We start from the raw sequence: 21899 nt of genomic DNA on the forward strand, positions 1-21899 counted from the left end.
GTGTCGCAAGCTCGGTGGAGACAAACAACAAGCTCAACAGTAGAGAACCTCACCAAGCTCAGTAAGAGACAACCTACAGAAGCTTAGCAGGATACAAGATCGACAAGAGAAATGTTGACACAAGCTCTATAGGAAATAAGAAACAAGCTCGACACAAGAAAAGCTCTGCAAGATAAATGTGGAGACAAGCTCAGAAGGAGACAAGCTCAACAAGTTTGGTAGGACAAACGTGGACATAAACTTGACACATATACAACATATGCTCGACTCACAAAAAATTCTACTTTTTTTTTCGCACATAGGTTTGTTTAAGGTTTACTTATTCCCAAATGTTGCCTCTTTCTCTATTAAGATGCACATTCTTTTCTCATATGTTTTTATCAAATTTTTATTGTTTTCTTTTTTGTTTCGTTGACCACGGTTGCATGTGAGATTTCTTTGGTACATATATTTATAATTTTTTCATAACATTTGTGCATCTCAACCGTCATGAAAAATGTTTTGTATTTTTCTCAAAAGATCTTTAATTTAACCAAACTAACCCACAATCATCCAGACCAGAGCAACAATAGTCATTTATACCAAAACATACTGACTTATTAATAATTTAGAACATACTAGAATAACCTGACAGTCATGATACTACTGTTTCGACAAACATCCAGACCAAATTAGATCAATCCAACAATCATCCAAACTAAAGTAGAACAACTCAATTATCATGACACTAATAACTAGATGATATTTTATACCATTTAAAACCAACCTAACGTAGATGAAACTGGATGAAACAAACCTAATAATTATCGAAACTAAACTAACCAACCCAACAATTATCTATGTTAGACATATAAGTCTGACAAAACTTACAATATTAAATTTGATGACAGAAAATAAATCAAAATTGGAAGACAACCACCATCCCAGTAATAATGGGTTGTAATTACAATCCAATTTCAATTGTCCTTATAAAAAATAAATACATTTATCATCAGTTACACGAGTCAAGATTCTAGTAATGGTAAATTGAAAAGAATTTACAGCTGTATATAGCTGCCACTCCATAAATTGTATTGTAAGTTGGATGCTGATATGGTGTTGACTGAAGAAGGGTGTGATGATTGGAGACAAATCTAATCATCATTTTTTGTTTTTTCAGATACTTTCATTTACTTCATACTGTTATATTAATATTAATAATATTATTGAAACTTCAAAAATGTAAATCACGGTTAATCTCTGCATTCAGGTCCCTGAATTAGATGTATAGGGAAAAGAAAGATATTTATTAATATTACTATTTTTCTATTAATATGTTATGAAAGAGACGCGCCCCTCTCAAACTAAAAAAGAAATCCCTTGCCGTTAACAAAGCTCAAAACTTTACATAGCGATTCGACGTCGTTTCGAACCTGCCACCGCATTTTGAAAGTTAAAACCCCACCAACCACCGACCACCGCCTTCAGATACGACGGTGAATCTCTCTCTCTCTCTCTCTCTCTCTCTCTCTATCTCTCTCTCTCTCTCTCTCTCTCTCTCTCTCTCCCCCTGTCTCTCTATATGTTCACAACACTTGTGTCATATTGGCAAATCCGTTCTCAAAATTCCTGCATTTGCGACGCCATGTTCCCTCTGAATCGCAGAGACCCACCCGCCAAACCTAACTCCAAAAAAACCTAATTTTTGCACTCATTATAGCTGCCCAATTGTTTTTTGCAATCTGTGTCGAACCCGTTTCGATTTTCTTGACTTGGATCTTATGGTGGAGAAGCATGGAAGAAATTGAAGGGGTGGATTGTTGCAGTAAAAGTGAAAGCAGGAGCTCTAGTGGGACTCGACCTCCCAATCCCAACCCACCTTCACATCGCCAATGCAAACTTGTTCGCCACGCTTCTCTCGTGAGTTATTCTTTCACAAAATTGATCTTTTCCTTAAATATGTAATTTTGTGCTAGCATGTTAGTGTGTGGGCTTATTTATATCCTTTTAGACAGGAAAATGCTGATTTGTGGTTTTGTTATTTGAGCAGTTATGGAATTATTGAGTTCCTTAAAATGGCTATAATTTCTATATTTGACAATTTTGAACGCCGTTTCTTTTCCTTTTCGTTGCCATTTTGATGCAGTGGGAGATTTTGGAAAGTTGTTGCAAAGGAAAGTGGTTGAGTCATATATGTGCAAGTTGTTTTAGCTCATATAGGTTAATATTTCTTTTCATTCTTTATAGATGAAACCTAGAATTGGGATTTAGGGTAAAAGGAAAGTTTGGTGGGGAGAAGTAACGTAAAACACTGATGTTGGGTTAGTGTGGTAAAAAATGTCAGATCGTGGAGGTGTTGAATTAAATAAAACCGTGTAAATAATAGCATTGAACTTTGTTCCGTCTTGTCAATTTTATGGTTACCTCGGGTGTGCTAACGTTCCTGGGTTCCTATGGATTTGTCTGTTTATTTTCTTGTTGGTATAATTTACAGTCATTAGAGTATTGGGACTGCTATTGATATGTTATTTCTGGAGTTCCAAGTTCCTTTATGCTCTGAAAAAAAAAAAAATTCTAAGTTTTATTTTCCATTTGTCTTTTTTCTAACTTTTCTGGCAAAATCAACAGATGAAAACAAATTTGTCTGATGTATCTGAGCCAGGGGATGTTACCGAAGATTGCCAGTCTGATTTCTTTCCAACGCTTCGTTCTGGAGCTTGCGCTGATATTGGATTTCGGTCAAGTATGGAAGATGTATATGTTTGTGTTGACAATTTTATGCACGATTATGGACTCAAGAATTGTATAGATGGACCCAGTGCTTTCTATGGGGTATTTATCTATTTTTGGTGCTTAACTTGATTAATAGTGATTATTGTGTTAGTGAATTTTAGTTTTTCTGATGCTAATATATGCATTGCTTCACCAATATGGACTATTGACACAACGTTGTGATCCCGGAGAAAATTTTGTTTGTTTCTTGGATTTGTTTGAAAACTTTTGTGAAAGTCAGGTAATGATTATGGTCGATGGCTTGGTCAGGTGTTTGATGGACATGGAGGAAAGCATGCCGCTGACTTTGCTTGCCAGCATCTGCCGAAGTTTATTCTCGATGACGAAGATTTCCCCGGAGACATTGAAAGGATAGTTGCTTCGGCATTTCTGCAAACAGACAATGCATTTGCAGAAGCTTGCTCTCTGGATGGTGCACTTGCATCAGGCACCACTGCATTAGCTACTCTTGTTATAGGAAGGTTAGGATTTCGATAATCTGGGTGTACATATATTATTTTTTTTTTCCCAAATAGCCGAAACCATGTTAGTGATTTTTCTTTGGGTAAGTTTCCACTGTTTTTTTAAGGAAATGCAAAAGCCATAAATAATTGGAATGAGGATGAGGAACCTTTACCGACACGAAAGTGACAAGACAACAGGTATGAGATACCTTTGATGAGTTGTGTGATGATGATAGTTTGTGATTGCAGGTTGTTGGTGGTGGCAAATGCTGGAGATTGTCGAGCTGTGCTGTGCCGTCGTGGGAAAGCAATTGAAATGTCAAGAGATCATAAACCGAGTTGCAACAAAGAAAGGAAGCGAATAGAGGCTTCTGGGGGGTATGTGTACGATGGATATCTTAACGGGCAACTGAATGTTGCTCGAGCACTTGGTGACTGGCACATGGAAGGAATGAAGAGCAAAGATGGTGGACCACTGACTTCAGAACCCGAACTTATGAGTACAAAACTGACGAGCGAGGACGAATTTCTGATCATAGGATGTGATGGGATTTGGGATGTATTCAGGAGCCAAAATGCAGTGGATTTCGCCAGGCGCAGGCTCCAGGAGCATAATGACCCAACCTTGTGCAGTAAGGATCTGGTTGATGAGGCTTTAAAGAGAAAGAGTGGAGACAATTTGTCTGCAGTTGTGATTTGCTTCCAGCAGCAACCTCCTCCAAACTTGGTGGCCCCTCGCTCTAGAGTGCACCGGAGCTTCTCTGCTGAAGGTTTGAAGGAGTTGCAGAGTTTCCTGGATAGCTTGGGTAATTGATTTCCTTCAATTTTCTTCTTTTTGAGGATTAAGATTCATTTGTAATTGTAGGTGTAGTAGGCCTGAGAGAATACTTTGACTGTAACATATGCGGCATCTAGTCGACATTTAATTTAGTCCTTTGGATCTTTAGAATCACTTCCACTGTCTCTGCCTCATTCTTGTTACATTTCTGCATAATCAATACACAATCTACTTCTTTTCAACTCTACTATTCACCAGTGATCTTATACATAATTTCCAGTTTGTTTGAGTGTGTGAATGAAATATGAGATGCCTTCAACAAACAAAGTTGTATCTACGACTAAACCTTAATTGGTTAAGGATTGAAAGACACTTTATTTTTTATTGTTTGATCGCAAGACGCTCTTCGTTTTAACTATCAGATAAACTCACTTCTAAAACTTTTTTTAGTTGAAGAGAACGTGAGGACTACGATTTTCATTTTATTCTTAAACTCAAATATTGTTCTTGCTAAAACGCCCACTTAATATAATGCTTGTCAGAATGTGATTTGTGTCCGTTGTCCTTTTTAGTAATTGTTTTTATGTTTTTTAAACGTATTGATTTTAAATTTGAACTTTAATTTCAGACAACTTTTAAAGGAAAGCTAAGTACATTAACATTACATTTGTAGATTAAAAACACTGTTTTTTAAATAAATAAATAAATAATAGATGGCACAAAGACACGATGAAACATAAAAATAAACTAATGTATTCAGTGATAAAATATTTAGATAGTTTGAAAGAAATCTTAATATCAATTGTTTTCTCGTTTTTAAATTGCAAGCATTTTTTAATAGAAAAAAAAATCCTGTTTGAACGGAATAAAATAGTTATGTCCGATAAAAACTTTCTTTAAATATTTAATACAACTGCATATTTAAATTTGAAATTTAAAAACCAATAACTGAGATAGAATAATTTCGACTCCATCAATCCAATCACAGTAATTAAATAATCTATATACAGAACAAAATTAAATAATTATTTTATGAAAAATTAGAAAAGGGTACTTTTGTGTCAAGCGAAAACAAAAGTAAAAGTTTATAATTTATTTTCATCATATAATTCATTTATTTTCACTATTTACTTCACTCATTAAAAATAATCCAAGATTAAAATTTTCTAGTTTCTTTCTTATGCCTATCCATTTTTATTTATTTATTTATTTTTATCTTTCTCTTTTCTTAATAATTTTCAAATGAGTTTTCCACACAAAGTATAATAGAGCATATTTAGTTACGAGTGAATTAACAAATGACGTCACAATTTTAATCATAATAAACAGTGAGTGTGACGTACCATGATTAAATTATTGATGATTCCCCTAATAAATTGCACGTTGCTGCAGTGCGCATTAAAACGAAAACAATTTGATAAAGATGGACAGATAGTCTGATCCACATCTTCTGCACATAAAATAATTCTTACACTATTCAATATTATCTTTCCTATTCTCTCTCTTCTCCCTCTTGTTATTAAATCATTTTCTCTGCTATGTATGTCTCTTTGTTGACTCAGTTTTCTTGGACTGTTCTGAGAACAACAAAACAAGCACATTCACATAGGCAATGGACTCACCATTGATTAACACTTACGACACCCAAGTACAATGTAACCGTATTGTAGAACAAGGAACATGGATTGTAACATCACGACAACAAAGTGAAGCAGAAATTTCGAAGCAGAATAGTGATCTATGTTTCTACATATTTCTTTGTTGTTGGATGAAATGTGATACTTCATTTACAAGTTGTGCAAAGTAAAGTGTTCATCTCTTTTGGAAATTGAATGCCTTGATTGAGAAGGCAAAGGTAAATCCAAAAAGTAGTGAAAACCCAACAAGCACAGCAGCAGCTACACCTACAAAGTCATCTCTATACCCAAAGTAACTCCTAACAAACTCTTCCACACTCTCTCCACTCTCTATGCGCTCTTTTATGTCACCAAATTGTGAAGTAACCAATCCATACAAGGTCCAAGACACAGGACAGATCCAAAAGTACCATCTCCACCACACCGGCATCCTCTGTATCAGTATAAAATATCATTTCTCAGTCAATCACTTACCATATGCATATGTGTGTTAAAATGAAGCTAAAGGGAGAGATGGGCTTACTGTTCTTGGAATCACAAATCCTGAGAAGAGGTTCCATATCATGTAGAACCCAAAGGAAACTATAGCAGCAACGTTGTGATCCGGGGTAAGACCCACAGCCATCATGCCATAGAAGGTGAAGTATAAAAAGGTGAAGAACATGAAGAAGATATACCAAAAGAACTTGCTCAGTGTCCAATCAAACCCAATCATGGCATACACTATCACCCCATACACGAGGGTCTGTATGAGTATGTATGGGATCTCAATGGCAACCTGAATATTTCAATTGTGGGGCGAGTTAGCCAAAATTAGACTTCCATAACTTCATGATTATCAGTGCTCTATAACTAAGAGAATTACTTGGTAATTGATTGTTAATGTTCTTTAGTTTTGGATGAACAATTTCAGTATACCTGTCCAAATGCGTATGGTAAAGCTGAGTACATTCCAGCTGCTCTTTCTCTGTAGAAGACTGTTCTCTCTATGGCTACAACAGGTTGCACAGATGTAGAATTTTGTATCCCGATGAAGAGCACCGCAGCATACATGGACCCCATTGCATTAAATATATCCTGTTTTCTTTGCCTGCATCAGATAAATAAATTAAGGTTGTAACATAAAAAATTGTAAGGGAGTTAGAAACTATTCGGAGAAATTGTGTTTAGTGGTTGCATGTTGGTACCTTTTAGAGCCGATATCCCAAAATATTGTCCCAAACAGTAAGGCTATGATTGTTGTGAATAAAAGTCTCACTGCACTGTATGGGGGATTTCTCCAGTATGATAGGTGTTGTTTCCAAAGGCAAGCCATGCATTGAGTGAAGAAAGTCTGTGAGTACTTTGTGGGGAAGTACAAGTCTTTGGAACCTGCTGGAGGTGTGCTAAGTTCCCTTATCAAGGCCTTGTTTCTCCTGAATTAATGTGTAATATTGGTTAACCATAGAAAAACATATTAACAGTAACTAATGCTCAGAGGGAAATGCTTTCATGTGGATTTTGGTTTGAATTTCTAGTTGTTCCCACCTATATAGGTCAGAATTCTTGTATATTTCAGTGAAGTTAACTTCAAGAGCTGCTTCTTGTGCTTCTGAAGTAACCTCCAACATCCAAGTGGCAGGATTATAACCATTCTTAATCTTTGGCACCCCATTAATTCCCTACACCAAGCACATGTTACTTGATGAACAAACTGGTTGAAAATAGTATTTAGCAGTAATTAATTACTAGTTAGAGATGATGCAGTGCAGACCTCAAAGTAGCTGATCAGTTGAGAACAATGTTGGCCTAGAGGCCCCACATATATTTCCTCACCTCCACGCTTCAACAGAAGTAGCTGTCAACATAACAATATATATGTTCAGCCTTAAAATGAAACACTTAATTTTTGTAAGCAAGTTACGAGAAGGAAAACTGTCACTGACCTCATCAAAAGCATCAAATATATCAATGCTAGGCTGGTGGATTGTGCAGACCACTGTTCGCCCGGTATCCACTGTATTCCTCACTGTCCTCATAACTATAGCAGCAGCTCTGGCATCAAGGCCAGAGGTAGGTTCATCCATGAATATAATAGATGGATTGGCAACAAGTTCAACTGCAATTGTTAACCTCTTTCGCTGCTCCGTGGATAGGCCATTCACTCCTGGTAATCCCACCAAGGCTTCTCTCAGTGAAGTCAGCTCTACCAGCTCCATAACTTCCTCGATGAACATCTGCTATCAATCAATAGGGTCTGTAAGCAACTGAAATGGTTTCATTGGACATTTGGAAGAAGCTACAGTACTACAATGTTGCAATGTCATTTCATTTGCTGTGTGTGCACAAAGAAGTTCTAACATGAGCACGAACACGGATCTTATTAGGCACAACACAACCAATCAAACACCCAAGATTTCCTCATTCCAAGAAGTAATAGGAGGCACTGAATTCTCTTGATGTTAATATACAATGCATGATCTCATTTTCAAAAGTTTACCTTTCTAGTTGCAGAATCAACGTCAAGTGGTAACCGAAGCCATGCAGAATAAACCAAAGACTCATACACTGTAACATGGGGAGAGTGGATATCGGTCTGTTCACAGTATCCTGCAATGCGAGCAAAAGTTTCTTGCTTTTTAGGGTAACCGGATATAGTGATTTGCCCTTGAATATAACCTGCTGATTTCCTTCCAGATAACACGTCCATTAAAGTTGTTTTACCAGCCCCACTTACACCCATCAGAGCTGTCAGAACTCCTGGTCTAAAAGCTCCATTGACACCCTTCAACAGTTCAAGTCGATCTTCAAGAATGCCTTGGTTCTTCATTTCCTGCAAACATAGAAATCGGAATCTATTTCCAGAAAAACTATGGGAAAACATGCGGAGGGACACCATACACTATGAAATTCAATTCTTGTACCTGTGGCATCTCCACCGCATATCTGATTTCATCAAAAGTAATAGAAAGGGGTGTGAAAGGAAGAACCATCCCTCGCTTTGTGTTATGCTTGCTTGCACCAATGCTGCCAACTCTTGCTGACAGAGTTCTGGAGCACACACTTCTGCGATTTTCATTCCCTTTATCTGCATTGAAATTATACACTACATGAACATGTGCAATTAAAACAGGAAGAAAATGTGACTGCGTGAGTAACATGCAACCCACCAGAAGAGCCTTTGAATCTAGACGATAATTCAATGATGTGTTCCTTTCTGCCTGCATTTCTCTCAGCTAAGGCTTCTTCTGATATCAAAGCTTGGGGTTTATCAAATGCTGCAGCAAAATGTTTCCGTTGTTAGAGTAATGTCAGTTCAAAACTGAAAGGTTCGTGTAAAGGTACTTACGGTCAAGATATTGCAATGCCAAGGGGAAAAGGAAGTTGAACAGTAACATGTATCCAATGGAAGCTCCAACACCAATCCAATACCAGTATGCTTCAGGGAATATCCCTCTTGACTTCAACACCTTCACTCCTAATGGTTCTGTTGAATTTGGGGGTACCTTCAATGCAGAAATATTCACATATTGTCATCTAAATCTGATTCACACTTTTTTCCCAGTTACATATTTGTATTCCCGTACATGTATAGAGACTTACATGTAACCAACTCTTTCCGAGAAATTCATTAACAGCTATAGCGTTCTGTGCATACATCATGGGCGAGAACCAGTAACCCCACAGCCACCACCTCTTCACATCAACTGATTAAAAAAGGAGGCTACATTGTCAGATTTTGACATCAAAATACCTTGGAACATGCTTAGGAACATGCATTATCACTCTACTTTTACAAGGACAATCCAATACTTTTGCAATAACTTCTAGTAACACATTCAGTTTACTTTTGCAAAGTAAACTGAAGTACTTTTATCAACACTTTACCTCTAGATAGGATAAATCCACCCATGACCATAACTGCAAGTAAAGCAAATGACCCAACTGTGTTTGCAACGATGATGTTCCTCCCAACTGCCCCCATAAATCGAAAAAGTCCAGATGCCATCTGGTTGATACAAACAAGCAGAAAGTACTGCTTGATGAACCTGGCATGAGGAAGTATTAGTAGGCACACTACCAAGCTAAGTCTAAAGTCTATGCATTATAAAATTAATAGAAGATTCTCACCTTTCAATACTAGGATCAAATCCTATTACATAGTAAGTCATCACAACCCAAATACCAACTTCCACTAAGGTTATAGGAATCTTAAGGATCCATGTAGGCAGAGAATATGCCCAAGAAGGAAAAAAGAGAAGGTCCCTTTGCTTATAGAAAACGGGAAGTTTCATGATGGACATGGATAGCTCGGAGTATCCATTGAACATAATCACAATTAGTACGAAGAACAATGCACCCATAAAGATACCACCATCAGTTTCAGTATCCCGGTGCATCTCAGTTCTCAGGAACAGTGTCATTGTTATGAACCCCGTTAAAATTAACTGAAAATGAAAGAAACCAAACTTGAAGTAATCTACATGAACTGGCCGGCGCAGTTGCAGTTTATTAACAAAGGAAAATAAATATATTGAAGCTAGAACTGTGCTTACTTGCCACATCTTGAAAATATAGACAAACGAATTCCTTTTCATAAGTAAGAATTCTCTGGACACGCAAGCCTTCAAGAGCTCCTTCTTGCTAACACCGTACTTGTTCTTTGTTAACACAGCAGGGTGGCCTTTGGACGTGTCAAATGGGGTGGCAAGTTCATCACCAAGCTTTCGACCAATGTGAAACGACTGAAATGCCTCAGCAAACTCTCTAACAGTGACGAAGATGTATGGCTCATCTTTACTTGCCCAATATTGTTCTTGGTCTTTTCTTGATGTTACCTGTCATACATGTAAACATGAAGAATTGAGTTGTGTGTGTTTTAAAGATGAAAAAAGGAAAACAAGTATATGGAAAGTTAGAATTACTTCTTGTAAAAAATCTGCTACTCCTTTCCTCTCTGGACATTTGAACCCCATGTATTCAAAGAACTCAAGCACATTTTCCCTTGGACCCTGATACACAATTTGACCATCTGAGAGGAGAATAATATCATCAAATAACTCGTAAGTTTCTGGTGCTGGCTGCAGAAGAGAGATCACAGCTGTTCCATTCAGAATGTGGATAGATTGTCTTAGAGAATTAACCATTTGGAATGTGGTGGAACTGTCTAAACCAGTTGAAATTTCATCCATGAAAAGTGCTCTTGCTGGTCCAACTAGCATCTCACCTATAATTCATAGACACAAATAATATCGACTTATAAGTCTCAAAAAATATTAAAATATTACATATTAAACAGAAAACAATATTTTTTTGTTTACCAGTTGTGACTCTTTTCTTCTGTCCGCCAGAAATACCCCGAATCATGTCATCCCCTACCATGGTATCCGCACAAACTTCTAGTCCCAAAATCTGCCAAATGTTACAAACAGGAACAACTAAGTTTCTTCCTTCTTTTTTCAATTAAAACCATATTACAAAGTTGCTGAATTTAATGTCTTGCCTTCATTATATAATCAGTAACCACATTGGTTTCTTGGCCTTCAAGTGCTGCTGCCTGCAAATTTAGTACGTTTAGATTAGCCACGTACATTTCTAACATATTCACTGCGGAGTCAAGAAACTGCGAATGGTTAAAATTTGATATTTAATTTTGATCTGGTGTCACCTTCATATAAATATCAAGATCAGGATCTGGCTTAATGTTTTCAGCCTTCTCTCTTCTTGACAGTTCTGCCAGCATCTCTGCATTTCATAGGGAACAGTTCAATCAAAGTTAAGTGAGATAATCCTTCAAAGACAAGTAGACCTGACATCAAGAATGGCTCCTGTTTTCAAAGGGATTACTGACCATAACGCGTTCCAATCCCTTGACACCTTGCTGAAAAGGCCAATGTTTCTCTCACTGTCATTTCTCCTATGTGTAGATCAGTTTGACTTATGTAAGCCGATGTTCTCTGAGGCACAAATTCCTCCATCCCACGACCATTATACAAAACTCGCCCCGAAGACTGCAATTCATCGGGAATAAAGTAGAACGAATCATAAACCTTTAAGCGATTCTTATTCATCTGAGCAATTACTGAAACAAAAGCAAATCTCACACGTCCTTACTTTTAGATCTTTGCCAAGTCTTCCAGCCAGTGCCAACAATAATGTGGTCTTTCCAGAGCTTGGAGGGCCTAAAAGAAGTGTCATTCTGCATAAGCCAAAACAAAAATATATGTTGAGAAAAGATAGTTTAGTTTAGTCTAGTTCCTCAACATTCCTACATACCAATTCCACAAAGGTCAACTCCACCTTCTTACCTTTTAGGCTTGATGATTCCGCTGACATCATCAAGAACTGTGAATGGCTTCTTTCGACTGGGAATAAGGTAAAGAGAATTGAGGAACCCCTTCAGAAAGAAAGAGAAAATGCACACACAGAGACACACATTTGAACTTGTCAGCGTTCTCTTCTTCAGAAACAACTCTCGTAACAACATCCAAATCTATTGACCATTTACAATTACCTCCAACAAATTAATGCAGAAGTTAAAGATTGTAGGTAGTGCTCTGCTTCCCACATGAGCTTCTGCCTCAACATTCAAGTGCTCAAAACGGACTTCAATAGTGGGAATTTCAAGTCCAACACTGCACTTTCAACACACATTATAAATTTCCTTATACATGATCCAACACGCCCAGACGGCCTAAAACATCCATTATTTTCCATACCCGAGTCAAAGCGATCAAATCTAAAACACACACACACATATGTTAGTAGCTTACCGATCAATGCGGTCTCTTAACTTGAACAAGAACTTCTCATTATCTTGTTCTGCAATCTTGACAAGCCTCTCCACCAAGTTCTTCCTCTGAAGTGGACCAAGTTTGTTTATATGAATCTCCGTAGGAGGTTGGCCTTCAGCCTCGGTGAGAATGCCCCTAGTCATGCGTAGATACGTGGGAAGTTTCTCAATGGCAGCCCATTTAAGCTCTTGTTCATCCTCTTCTCTTCTTGAAGACCCTGAAAACACATCAACACCACTGCTTCTCCACACGCTGGAGCTCCCTATGCGTGCACTTGCAGCTCTCAGTTCATCATTTTCCATCTTTCAACTCATACAAGGAAGCTAATTCTGATATGGAGAGTTTATGATAAACTTGTGATGTGCATGCAATGCAATGAATTAATCCACCTGTTTCTGGTTTAAGAATGAATGACATAAATGGAAATGGTTTCTTGCATTCTGTCTTAATAACAGAAGAGGATGAACGGAAGCTTAGGAATGTAGGCACCTACTTATATAGTGGTTGGAAGCAATGACTGTGAATCCTACATGCAATCTTCTGCGTTGGCTCAATAATGTGCATTTCTTAAATAAAAGACAGGTCCTCAGAATCACACCCATTTCAAACCTCTCACGTTACTGATTAATATGTTATCACACCAGAAAGATAACAAAATTAAACTAATCACTCTTGTATAAAATAATCACGTCTTCATTGTACCCTTTTTCTCTTATGACATAATGCCAAGTCCAACATCCTTTTTTTTTTTTTGACAACATTGTACTCTTTCCGTTTGTTTGTTTTAAGGTTGTTTTACTAAAAATCAAGAAATCTTATAATTTTTTATTTTAATAAACCAATTACGGAAATGATATATGTGTACTTGATAAGTAATTAGTGTTATGATAAATTTTTAAAATAAAAATTAAATAAAAATATGGAGGCTTATATATACATCAGCACGCACAAACCTTTTCATAGGAATAAACCACTCAAACTAAGACAAAGTTAATGTCTTTAACGAAATTAATTTATTTCTTATCTCCCTGAATTAGTTGATTAGATAATAAAATGCTCTCTCTACAATTTAACCAAATAAAGTTCGGAAAATTGGAGAAAAAATAGCGAAATGAATTAACAATCCAATTAAAAGGGTAACAGGAAATGATGAAAAACTGAAGTGGTGCTATAAGTAACGGATCCTGAATGTTCTGACTTGAACAATAAAATAAAAAGTTGAGCAGGAATCTATCATTATTTTGGTAGTAATAAATCAATAGACGAGGGATATCTACTCAGAATACAGAACCCAAGAAATTTGATGTTATTTAATAAAATATTGATCCTCTCTCAAAAACAGAAGAAAAAGAAACATTATTAGTAGTAGTAATAATAAAATGTATGAGTTTAAAAGTAGGGTTTACTAGATTCGGGAAGATTGGGTTTGAAGTTTGGTGATGAGTTAGAAAGGTAATAAAAGAAATGCAAAGTTCCATCTGTATATGGAATTGCCAAGTTATGCCGACCTAAAATTATTTTAATATTTGTTACAATATTAAGAGAATGGCTGCTTAAGAAAAATACAGATTCTGCGTAAGAATCACTTCTTCCTTCACACTTTCTTTATACAAAATTTATAATGTTCTCTTAAATATTTGTTAGGATTAATAAGTTTTTAAATGAATAATCAGTACATGTTTCAATCTCACTAATAGATATATTAAAAACACGATGATTTAATAAAAAATTATTAAACTTTTTATTATGGAGTAGTCAAACCTATGTCTATTTGGATTATATCTAGTTATCATAATTAATATCAATAATTTGATATTATGATTATTATTTATCATTATGTTATTATTAACTATGTTATTATTATATGACTGAGATAAGTATTATTCCAATTAGAATATAGATTCATGATTCATATTGATTCTATAATAATACAATTAGTATTACAATAAATACTTACTTCATAGTAACTCATACTTACTGTATTCATAAAGATCCTAAATTCTCTTACTAACACTTAAAAGAGTTTTTTGTAGGTGTATCACATTTCTCTCGAGATTAAAGATTATTTGACACACCTAAATATTTTACATTCATTTGACACTATCCTTATTCATATTTTATTCTTTTCTTTCTTGAAACAATACAAAGTTTACACTTTTTTGACTATTTTACCCTTGTATCCTATGTCAAATGAATGTAAAAGTGTGTCATGTTATCATTACTCTTCTCTCAATAGCAAATCAACAAGAGATTTTAAAGTCACAACTAGGATTTTGTTACATGTCCGCAAATCCAAGATTTTGATAAGATCATTTGGCGTCTATAGTGGGACTAGTAATGAAACATTCAATCCCTTAAGCTCTCCATCGAGGACATCTAATCATTTCCCTTAGACTTCTACTAGAAGACTTATGTTCCTACCACACTCTTAGGAGTTGAGGTCAAGTAGAGTTTAAATATTCCTTCACCTATTGATACATCTTTTAAGAACAAAACTATGATAGACAAGATTCCAAAGCAGATAATACTTAAACTATTTGGTAATTAACCCTAAGGATATCATTTAATTGATAGAAAGAATACTATTACCAAAATATAATTTTTACCAAAAACATGAATTTCTAACACGAAATTGCAAACTTCATTCCAAGAAAAAAAATTAATGATTGAGTTATGCATATAATAAATTTAACATTATTTTCTTAAGCTTTAATATCATTCATATTTGAATACTTAAAAGTGTATTAGGAAAATATACATTCAAATATAATATGAAGAGATTGATCACTAATAAGGTATAAGTTATTCATACAAAAGATTTAACACCACTTATATTTGAATCTCATACTTAAATACCCAAATGTCCTTATGAGATTGGAAAATTATACATTAGAATAAACCGAGAAAAAATTGATGATCAATAAAATATAATTTATCTATATAGTAGACTTAACATGATAGAAGTATTTCATTTTATATATCGTTAAACTTTCCATTTAATGCAGTAGAATTAATTCGTTTTAGAATATTTTGAAGACATTATTTTTGCATGTGGAAGGGAAGAGGTAGAATGTTGAAGATGAAGATGAGAAGAGAAGACAAAAGAGATCCCATGTGTCCCAAAATCCCCATGGATCCGGAAAAGATCCGATGGTCCAAGAGTCAACGCCTATTTACTTCTCTCACCATTATTATATTTCAAACAACATCATTATTCTACGTATTCTCCACTAATGCATGTCCATTCTTATCATGCATTCACATTTGCATATATATGCATGCATGTGCTACCTGGCCTTTGCTTCACCTAAAATAATGTTAAGTGTCTCTCATCATCGATCACCTTCATCATTTCACCTCTAATAAACTCAAATATTTCTCAACCAACACGACCAAACGCACCACCATAATCATATCTTTAAATATAAGATATCCATGGACATGCCTACCATAAATACAACCCCAAATCTTTACTCTTGTTCACTTGAATGGATTTGGAGGAGAGTGATTGAATGAATTTAAGAGGATTTGATGGTAAATTTTTTTATTGTTTATTTGAATTGGATTTGAAGGTAAGTGAGAACAGATTTGAAAATAAAGTTTGTAAGAATTAGTGTAGAATTTGATTGATGTGACAAATTAAAAAAAATTACTTTCAAAATACATTTTTACTTACCTCTAAATTCACTCAAATAAACAACAAAAAATTTACCTTCAAATCCTTTCAAATTCATTTAATCATTCTCTCTCAAATTCATTCAAGTAGGCTTTTTATACTTCCTTCATGCATGTGATCATGTGTTGTACTCAAAATCATAAACTTTTACTTATTTTTCATCAACACTTTAATCTCTAATACTTTCTTTGTGAACAAATATCAAAAACAAAAAAGTAGGGCTTTTGAATTTGACTTTTTTTTTTATAAACTCTCAACTAAGCAATCATTTTAGTACTTTTTTTTTTGTTTGAACTAAGTTATGATAACTGAATTATGACTAAAACATCTGATGTCGGACATCATAAGTTGATGTTTGTCATTTTTTTTCAACATGTTTTTCTGAATGAAAATTAATAAAAAGGAGATTCGTAAGAGTATTTATATTAATTTAGTTATCTATTAAACAAAGCATTTGATTTGAGTTAAATAGGGAATTTTACTTTAGCATATTCCATGCATCCGTGGAAATGCCTATATATTATAAATCCTGTATATTATAAATATATTATAAAATTATTATAAAATTAATACTTGAATTAAATCATAACAAAATGCAGCGTCAGTAGTCCAACGGTTAGGATAATTGCCTTCCAAGCAATAGATCCGGGTTCGACTCCCGGCTGACGCATATGTTCAATTTTTTCAATTTTAATAATTCAATAAATAATAATATGATTCATGTTTTCCAAATTACCTTTACACTATGAAAAGAAAAATCCAATCAATTTAGTTAAAAGTTTATTATCACAATTGTAAACTTTATATATTCTATATACATATACATGACAGGTAAGGTGGTGTAAAGAAATATTCTTGATAAATAATAAAACAATGATAAGATGAAATACATTTATGTTTGATAAATATTACAAAAATAAAATAGTCATAAAAGAAATAATTTTTTTTATTTTTTTAAAAAGTAAGTAAAAAAGAATAATATAAAATAAATGTAAAAAATTTATATCACAGTGTTATTTCTCTAAATCATATACCACTTCCTTTCAAATTTTTTTCAAACCAATACAGTATATTTGAGTATAAAATAGAAAGATGAGATGAATGAAATGACAGGTAAGGTGAGAAGGAGGAGAGAAAAGGTAGATGGAGATGAAGTTAACCTAAAAGATAGAATGGGAGACAAAATGAACATGGGAAATATGAAGAATTGTGGTGAAGTGCATGGCTATGTCTCAATCATTTATGACTGTGTTTATTACGATGACAACAACTATTATATATACCTCCTTTTAGAATACCAACTTCTTCATCACATTCACATATCTATATATATGTATTCATCACTGCAACTAATTCTCATTCACATCTCATAAATGGGGGTGGTCACATTTTGTCAATATCTGTAACATAATTGATGAACTTCCATTGATGGTACCAGTGATACAAAAGCTGGTCGATTTGTAAGAATTATTGTTTTTTGTTTGTACATGTTAGAATATATAGATGTCATAAAAAAAATTCAATATAAAACATTATCCTTTGTGATGTGTGAATAAAATGGTTATTTGCATATATAATTGCATCAATTGAATGATTTCATCATACATTATCCTTGTTTTGGATCATACATAAAAATTCTGTGTTTTTCTTGTAGATTGATGATTCTAAGTGTCAAAATCATAACTTGGGATGAATTGATATACAAAATGCAGATGCAAAACAGAGAGTTCCACAACCTGTGGATTATGCTCCAAAGAATAGAAGACAAAACAGAGAGTTCCACAAGTGAGTTGCGGTTTTTACCACAACCTGTGGATTTTGCTTTAGGAAGTGCAAAATTAAAATAGAGAAGAGCACAAGCAGATTGTGGATTTTTTCATGAACGGTTGAATTTTTTAGAGCAGTTACTAACCTCTTATATAACGTGGATTTAAAGAGATTTAAATTAAATAGAAATTAATGACAGTTACTTAGAGAGAGTAATCACTCTCCTAAATAGGGGGATTAAAAGGAAGGATTACATTATGCAGGGAGATGCAGGGAAAAGCTTCAACACTTATTCTTCTTCTTTTTGGTTTGCATTTGAATTTTTACATTATGCAGGGCTAAATTTTCTTTTGTTAAAGGATTGATGTAGTACTTTTGATTATAATTTCTAAACCTTTTCAATTGATGTTTTGTTAATTTTAATTGTCTCAGTGTTCTATTTAGTTCTAATGTCTATTCTATGAACAGTTTCACAATTGGGAAATTAGGGATTTTTGCGATTATAAATAGAACAGATTAGATGTTGTCACAATTGGGAAATTGGGCACAACTAATTAGTTTGCAATTGAGATAATAATTGTTCTTCATGATTTTATTGAATTTTGTAACTGACCTAAGGAATTGGGGGTTCGAATTCAATAGATAAGTTTATCTATCTAAGGAATTACGGATAAACAAGTTCTTACTAAACTCAAGTAGATAATTACAATTCACACATCAAGTTGAAAAGGGGAGGAAGTTGTATGAAAACGTATGAAATCAATTCTCTAAAATTGTTTATATTATTTGAATTCCAATCACTTATTTATGTTCATCATTTAACTTGATATTTTTGTTGCTCAAAATTACGTGAATTAGTAATCTAGTACTCAACTCATTCAATCCCAGAGGACGATATTTTATTACTACAATAATGATTGGTACACTTGCCAAACGTGCATCAAGTTTTTGGCGCCATTGTCGGGGATTGATTTCAGTTGATATTAGTGATCTAATTGGCTTAAGATTTGAGTTGTAGATTTTAGGAGAAAAAAAATTCGTTTCTAAATTTTGCTTTTCGTTTTTAATTGTGTTCATTTATTTTGTTGTCGTGTAATTTTTGTGTGTTCTGTTTTTGTGTCTTTAAGTTGTTTATGCGAGGTACTGGTGCTCCAGAAGATTTGCTTTTTGATTCAGAAATTGAACGCACTGCCAGAAACAACAGAAGTAGTGCAAGAAGGAGAAAGAGAGAAAGAAGAAAGGAACAAAGACGGATTTAGCAAGATGAGAAGACATCAACAATGGTAGAAGAACAACCTATTAGAAAGACTCTTCGTGATTATTCTATGTCAAATCCTAATAGTTACCAAGGGAGCATTGTGAGACCTCCTATTCAAGCCAACAACTTTGAAATCAAGTCTGCATTGTTACAAGTCATCCAACAGAATCAATTCGGAGGTGCAGTATCAGAAGACCCTAATTCTCATTTGGAGAATTTTCTGGCAATTTGTGATACCTTGAAGATTAATGGAGTTTCAGATGATGCAATTCACTTGAGACTTTTTCCCTTTTCACTACGGGATAAATCCAAAAGCTGGCTTCAATCACAACCTCAAGGGAGTATTTCTACATGGGAGGATATGGCTACAAAATTTGTAACCAAATACTTCCCTCCATCAAAGTCAGCTAAAATGAGAAATGAGATCACTACCTTTGTGCAGCAAGAAACCGAATCCTTATATGAGGCATGGGAAAGATACAAGGAGCTAATGAGGAAGTGTCCACATCATGCTCTACCAGAATGGTTGCAAGTGCAAATTTTCTATAATGGTCTTTCACCCTCTTTTAAAGCAATTTTGGATGCAGCAAGTGGAGGATCATTTAATCTGAAAATACCAGAGGAAGCTTTGGAGACACTTGAGCTAATGGCAAATAACACAGTGAATATGCAGTTTGATCGCTAAAATAGAAAAACTGGAGTGTTGGAAGTTAATACTTTGGATGCTATCCTAGCCCAAAACAAGTTGTTAACACAGCAGATCACTAATTTGACTCAGAAGTTGGGAAATATGCAAGCAAATAATGTTAATACAATATCTCCAATGTGTGATTTTTGTGGAGGAATGGATCAGAATGGTGAATGTCAGGCCACTCAACAAGAGGCACATGTGAATGTAGTGGGACAACAACAGAATCAGTTTTCTACCAGCCTTAATGCAAATTGGAGGCATCAACCAACTAGACCTTGGAGTAATCCAATCCAATCCAATCCAATCAACCAAGGCCTCCATATCAATATCAAGCACAACCTAACAATCAAGGAAACAAGATGTCTACGTTGGAAAATGTATTAGAGAAGCTAACTCTACAAACTTCTACCTTTGTGGAGCAGACTTCTAATTTCATGAATGAGATAAGGACTAACTTCAAGAACTAGGAAGCTTTCATCATAAATTTGGAGAACCAAATTAGTCAACTTTCAAGACAACTCTCAAAGAGATCTCTTGGAACATTTCCTAGTGACACCATACCAAACCCAAGGAAACAATGAAAGGCAATTCAATTGAGAAGTCTAAGAGTGTTAGAGAATGAAAAAAGGAGTGAGATGGAGCGAGGGAAAAAAAAGAGTTGATGAAACAGTAGAAGAGAGTGAAGAAAATGAAGTTGAGAGAAAATGTGAGGAGAAGAATGAGGGAGAAAAAAAATCAAGAGAGTGGGTATGTTCCTACAATTCCATTCCCTCAAAGGTTGAAAAAGCAAGAACAAGCGAAGCAATTTGCAAGATTTCTTGATGTCTTTAAGAAGCTCCACATTAATATTCCATTTGCTGAAGCATTGGAGCAAATGCTAAGTTATGCTAAATTCATGAAAGACTTATTGTCTAAGAAAAGGAAACTTCAAGAAGATGAAACAATTATGCTCACAGGTGCAGTGCAATAATTCAACAAAAATTACCTCCCAAGTTGAAGGATTCAGGAAGCTTTGTCATTCCATGTGAGATTGGAAATATAACAGTGGGTAAGGCATTGTGTAACCTTGAAGCAAGTATCAATTTGATGCCTTTGTCCATTTTTAAAAGGTTGGGTATTGGAGAAGTGAAGCCAACTATGATAACTCTACAATTGGAAAATTGTTCAATGACTTATCCTTATGGAATTGTGGAAGATGTCTCAGTGAAGGTGGATAAATTTATCTTTCCATCTGATTTTGTGGTTCTTGACATGGAGGAAGATGCTAAAGTCCCAATGGAACAAGGTGAATTGATGTTAAGAGTAGGAGATGAAAAAGTCACATTCTCTATAAATGAAGTAGTGAAACATAAATTGGACAAAGAGGATTGTTTCAAGGCTGAAATAATTGAGTCTTTTGTGTTAGAGGAGGTATACTACCATCTAAGGAAGAATACATTAGATAGAGCTCTACTGTCAAGAATGGAAGCAAAAGAGTTAAGTACAAAAATTAATGATGAAGAGGTAGTGAAGTATGCTCATCAATTAGAACTCCTCAAGCCATTAGTCCACAAGGGGGATAGAAGACCTACACAAGAGTGAGAACAAAGAAGAAGATACATCTAAGATAGAATTGAAACAACTTCCCTCTCACCTTAAATACAGGTTCTTAGATGAGCAGAAGGTTAACCCCATAATTGTGAGCAGTGAACTTACTACTATTGAGGAAGATAAACTTTTAAAGGTGTTGAGAGAGTATAAATTTGCCATAGGGTGGAAAATTGAGGATTTGCAAGGTATTAGTCCTACTGTGTGCATGGATAAAATTTATTTGGAAGAGCATTTTAAACTTATGCATTAACCACAAAGAAGGCTCAACCCCATTATCAAGGAAGTGGTAAGGAAAGAGGTAATTAAACTATTAGATGCGGGAATTATCTATCCAATTTCTAATAGTGAATGGGTGAGTCTTGTTCATGTTGTACCCAAGAAAGGAGCTCATTCACATCACCACATGGAAATGACTATCAATAGTTTTTATGTTTTCAAAAAAAAAGAGAGAGAGAGAAGAAGACCCTCCTCTCAAATTCCTTTTGTTTCTATACCCTTAATGAACTCCAAACTC

At 34.8% G+C, this 21899-nt stretch overlaps 2 protein-coding genes, 2 non-coding genes and 1 pseudogene across 5 annotated transcripts; 3 read left to right on the forward strand and 2 right to left on the reverse strand.

Annotated features, from left to right (window-relative positions):
• Positions 1-1362: 1362 nt before the first annotated feature.
• Positions 1363-4167, forward strand: LOC148204111 (putative protein phosphatase 2C 22). The gene is made up of 5 exons (XM_088107101.1): positions 1363-1475; positions 1773-1899; positions 2608-2811; positions 3022-3233; positions 3465-4167. Exons 2-5 carry the CDS (start codon positions 1774-1776, stop codon positions 4027-4029), a joined length of 1107 nt encoding a protein of 368 aa, XP_087963227.1. The 5' UTR covers positions 1363-1475; position 1773; the 3' UTR covers positions 4030-4167.
• A 1200-nt stretch (positions 4168-5367) lies between these two features.
• LOC124830408 (pleiotropic drug resistance protein 1-like) lies at positions 5368-12943 on the reverse strand. 2 transcript variants are annotated; one of them, XM_047304110.2, is made up of 24 exons: positions 12383-12942; positions 12124-12244; positions 11918-12006; positions 11724-11808; positions 11461-11620; positions 11278-11354; positions 11113-11166; positions 10931-11021; positions 10535-10836; positions 10166-10447; positions 9741-10057; positions 9498-9658; positions 9213-9316; positions 8959-9115; positions 8780-8887; positions 8534-8697; positions 8110-8442; positions 7556-7846; positions 7384-7467; positions 7158-7291; positions 6818-7045; positions 6549-6720; positions 6154-6408; positions 5368-6063 (listed from the first exon to the last, which is right to left on the reverse strand). In XM_047304110.2, exons 1-24 carry the CDS (start codon positions 12703-12705, stop codon positions 5806-5808), a joined length of 4350 nt encoding a protein of 1449 aa, XP_047160066.2. In that variant the 5' UTR covers positions 12706-12942; the 3' UTR covers positions 5368-5805. The 2 variants fall into 2 exon arrangements, with proteins under 2 accessions (XP_047160066.2, XP_087963228.1); XM_088107102.1 differs by having other exon boundaries at positions 9741-10447; positions 12383-12943.
• Positions 12944-16677: 3734 nt separating this feature from the next.
• TRNAG-UCC (transfer RNA glycine (anticodon UCC)) lies at positions 16678-16749 on the forward strand. Its single transcript has one exon. It is a non-coding gene; the product is annotated as a tRNA-Gly (tRNA).
• A 2230-nt stretch (positions 16750-18979) lies between these two features.
• LOC148204112 (uncharacterized) lies at positions 18980-21635 on the forward strand (annotated as a pseudogene).
• LOC124830417 (small nucleolar RNA R71) lies at positions 19514-19620 on the reverse strand. Its single transcript, XR_007028184.1, has one exon. It is a non-coding gene; the product is annotated as a small nucleolar RNA R71 (small nucleolar RNA).
• Positions 21636-21899: the final 264 nt, after the last annotated feature.

This window comes from Vigna umbellata, chromosome 2 (assembly GCF_029865625.1).
Source record: "Vigna umbellata cultivar VRB3 chromosome 2, Vumbellata_1.0, whole genome shotgun sequence".
NCBI classification, from domain to species: domain Eukaryota; kingdom Viridiplantae; phylum Streptophyta; class Magnoliopsida; order Fabales; family Fabaceae; genus Vigna; species Vigna umbellata.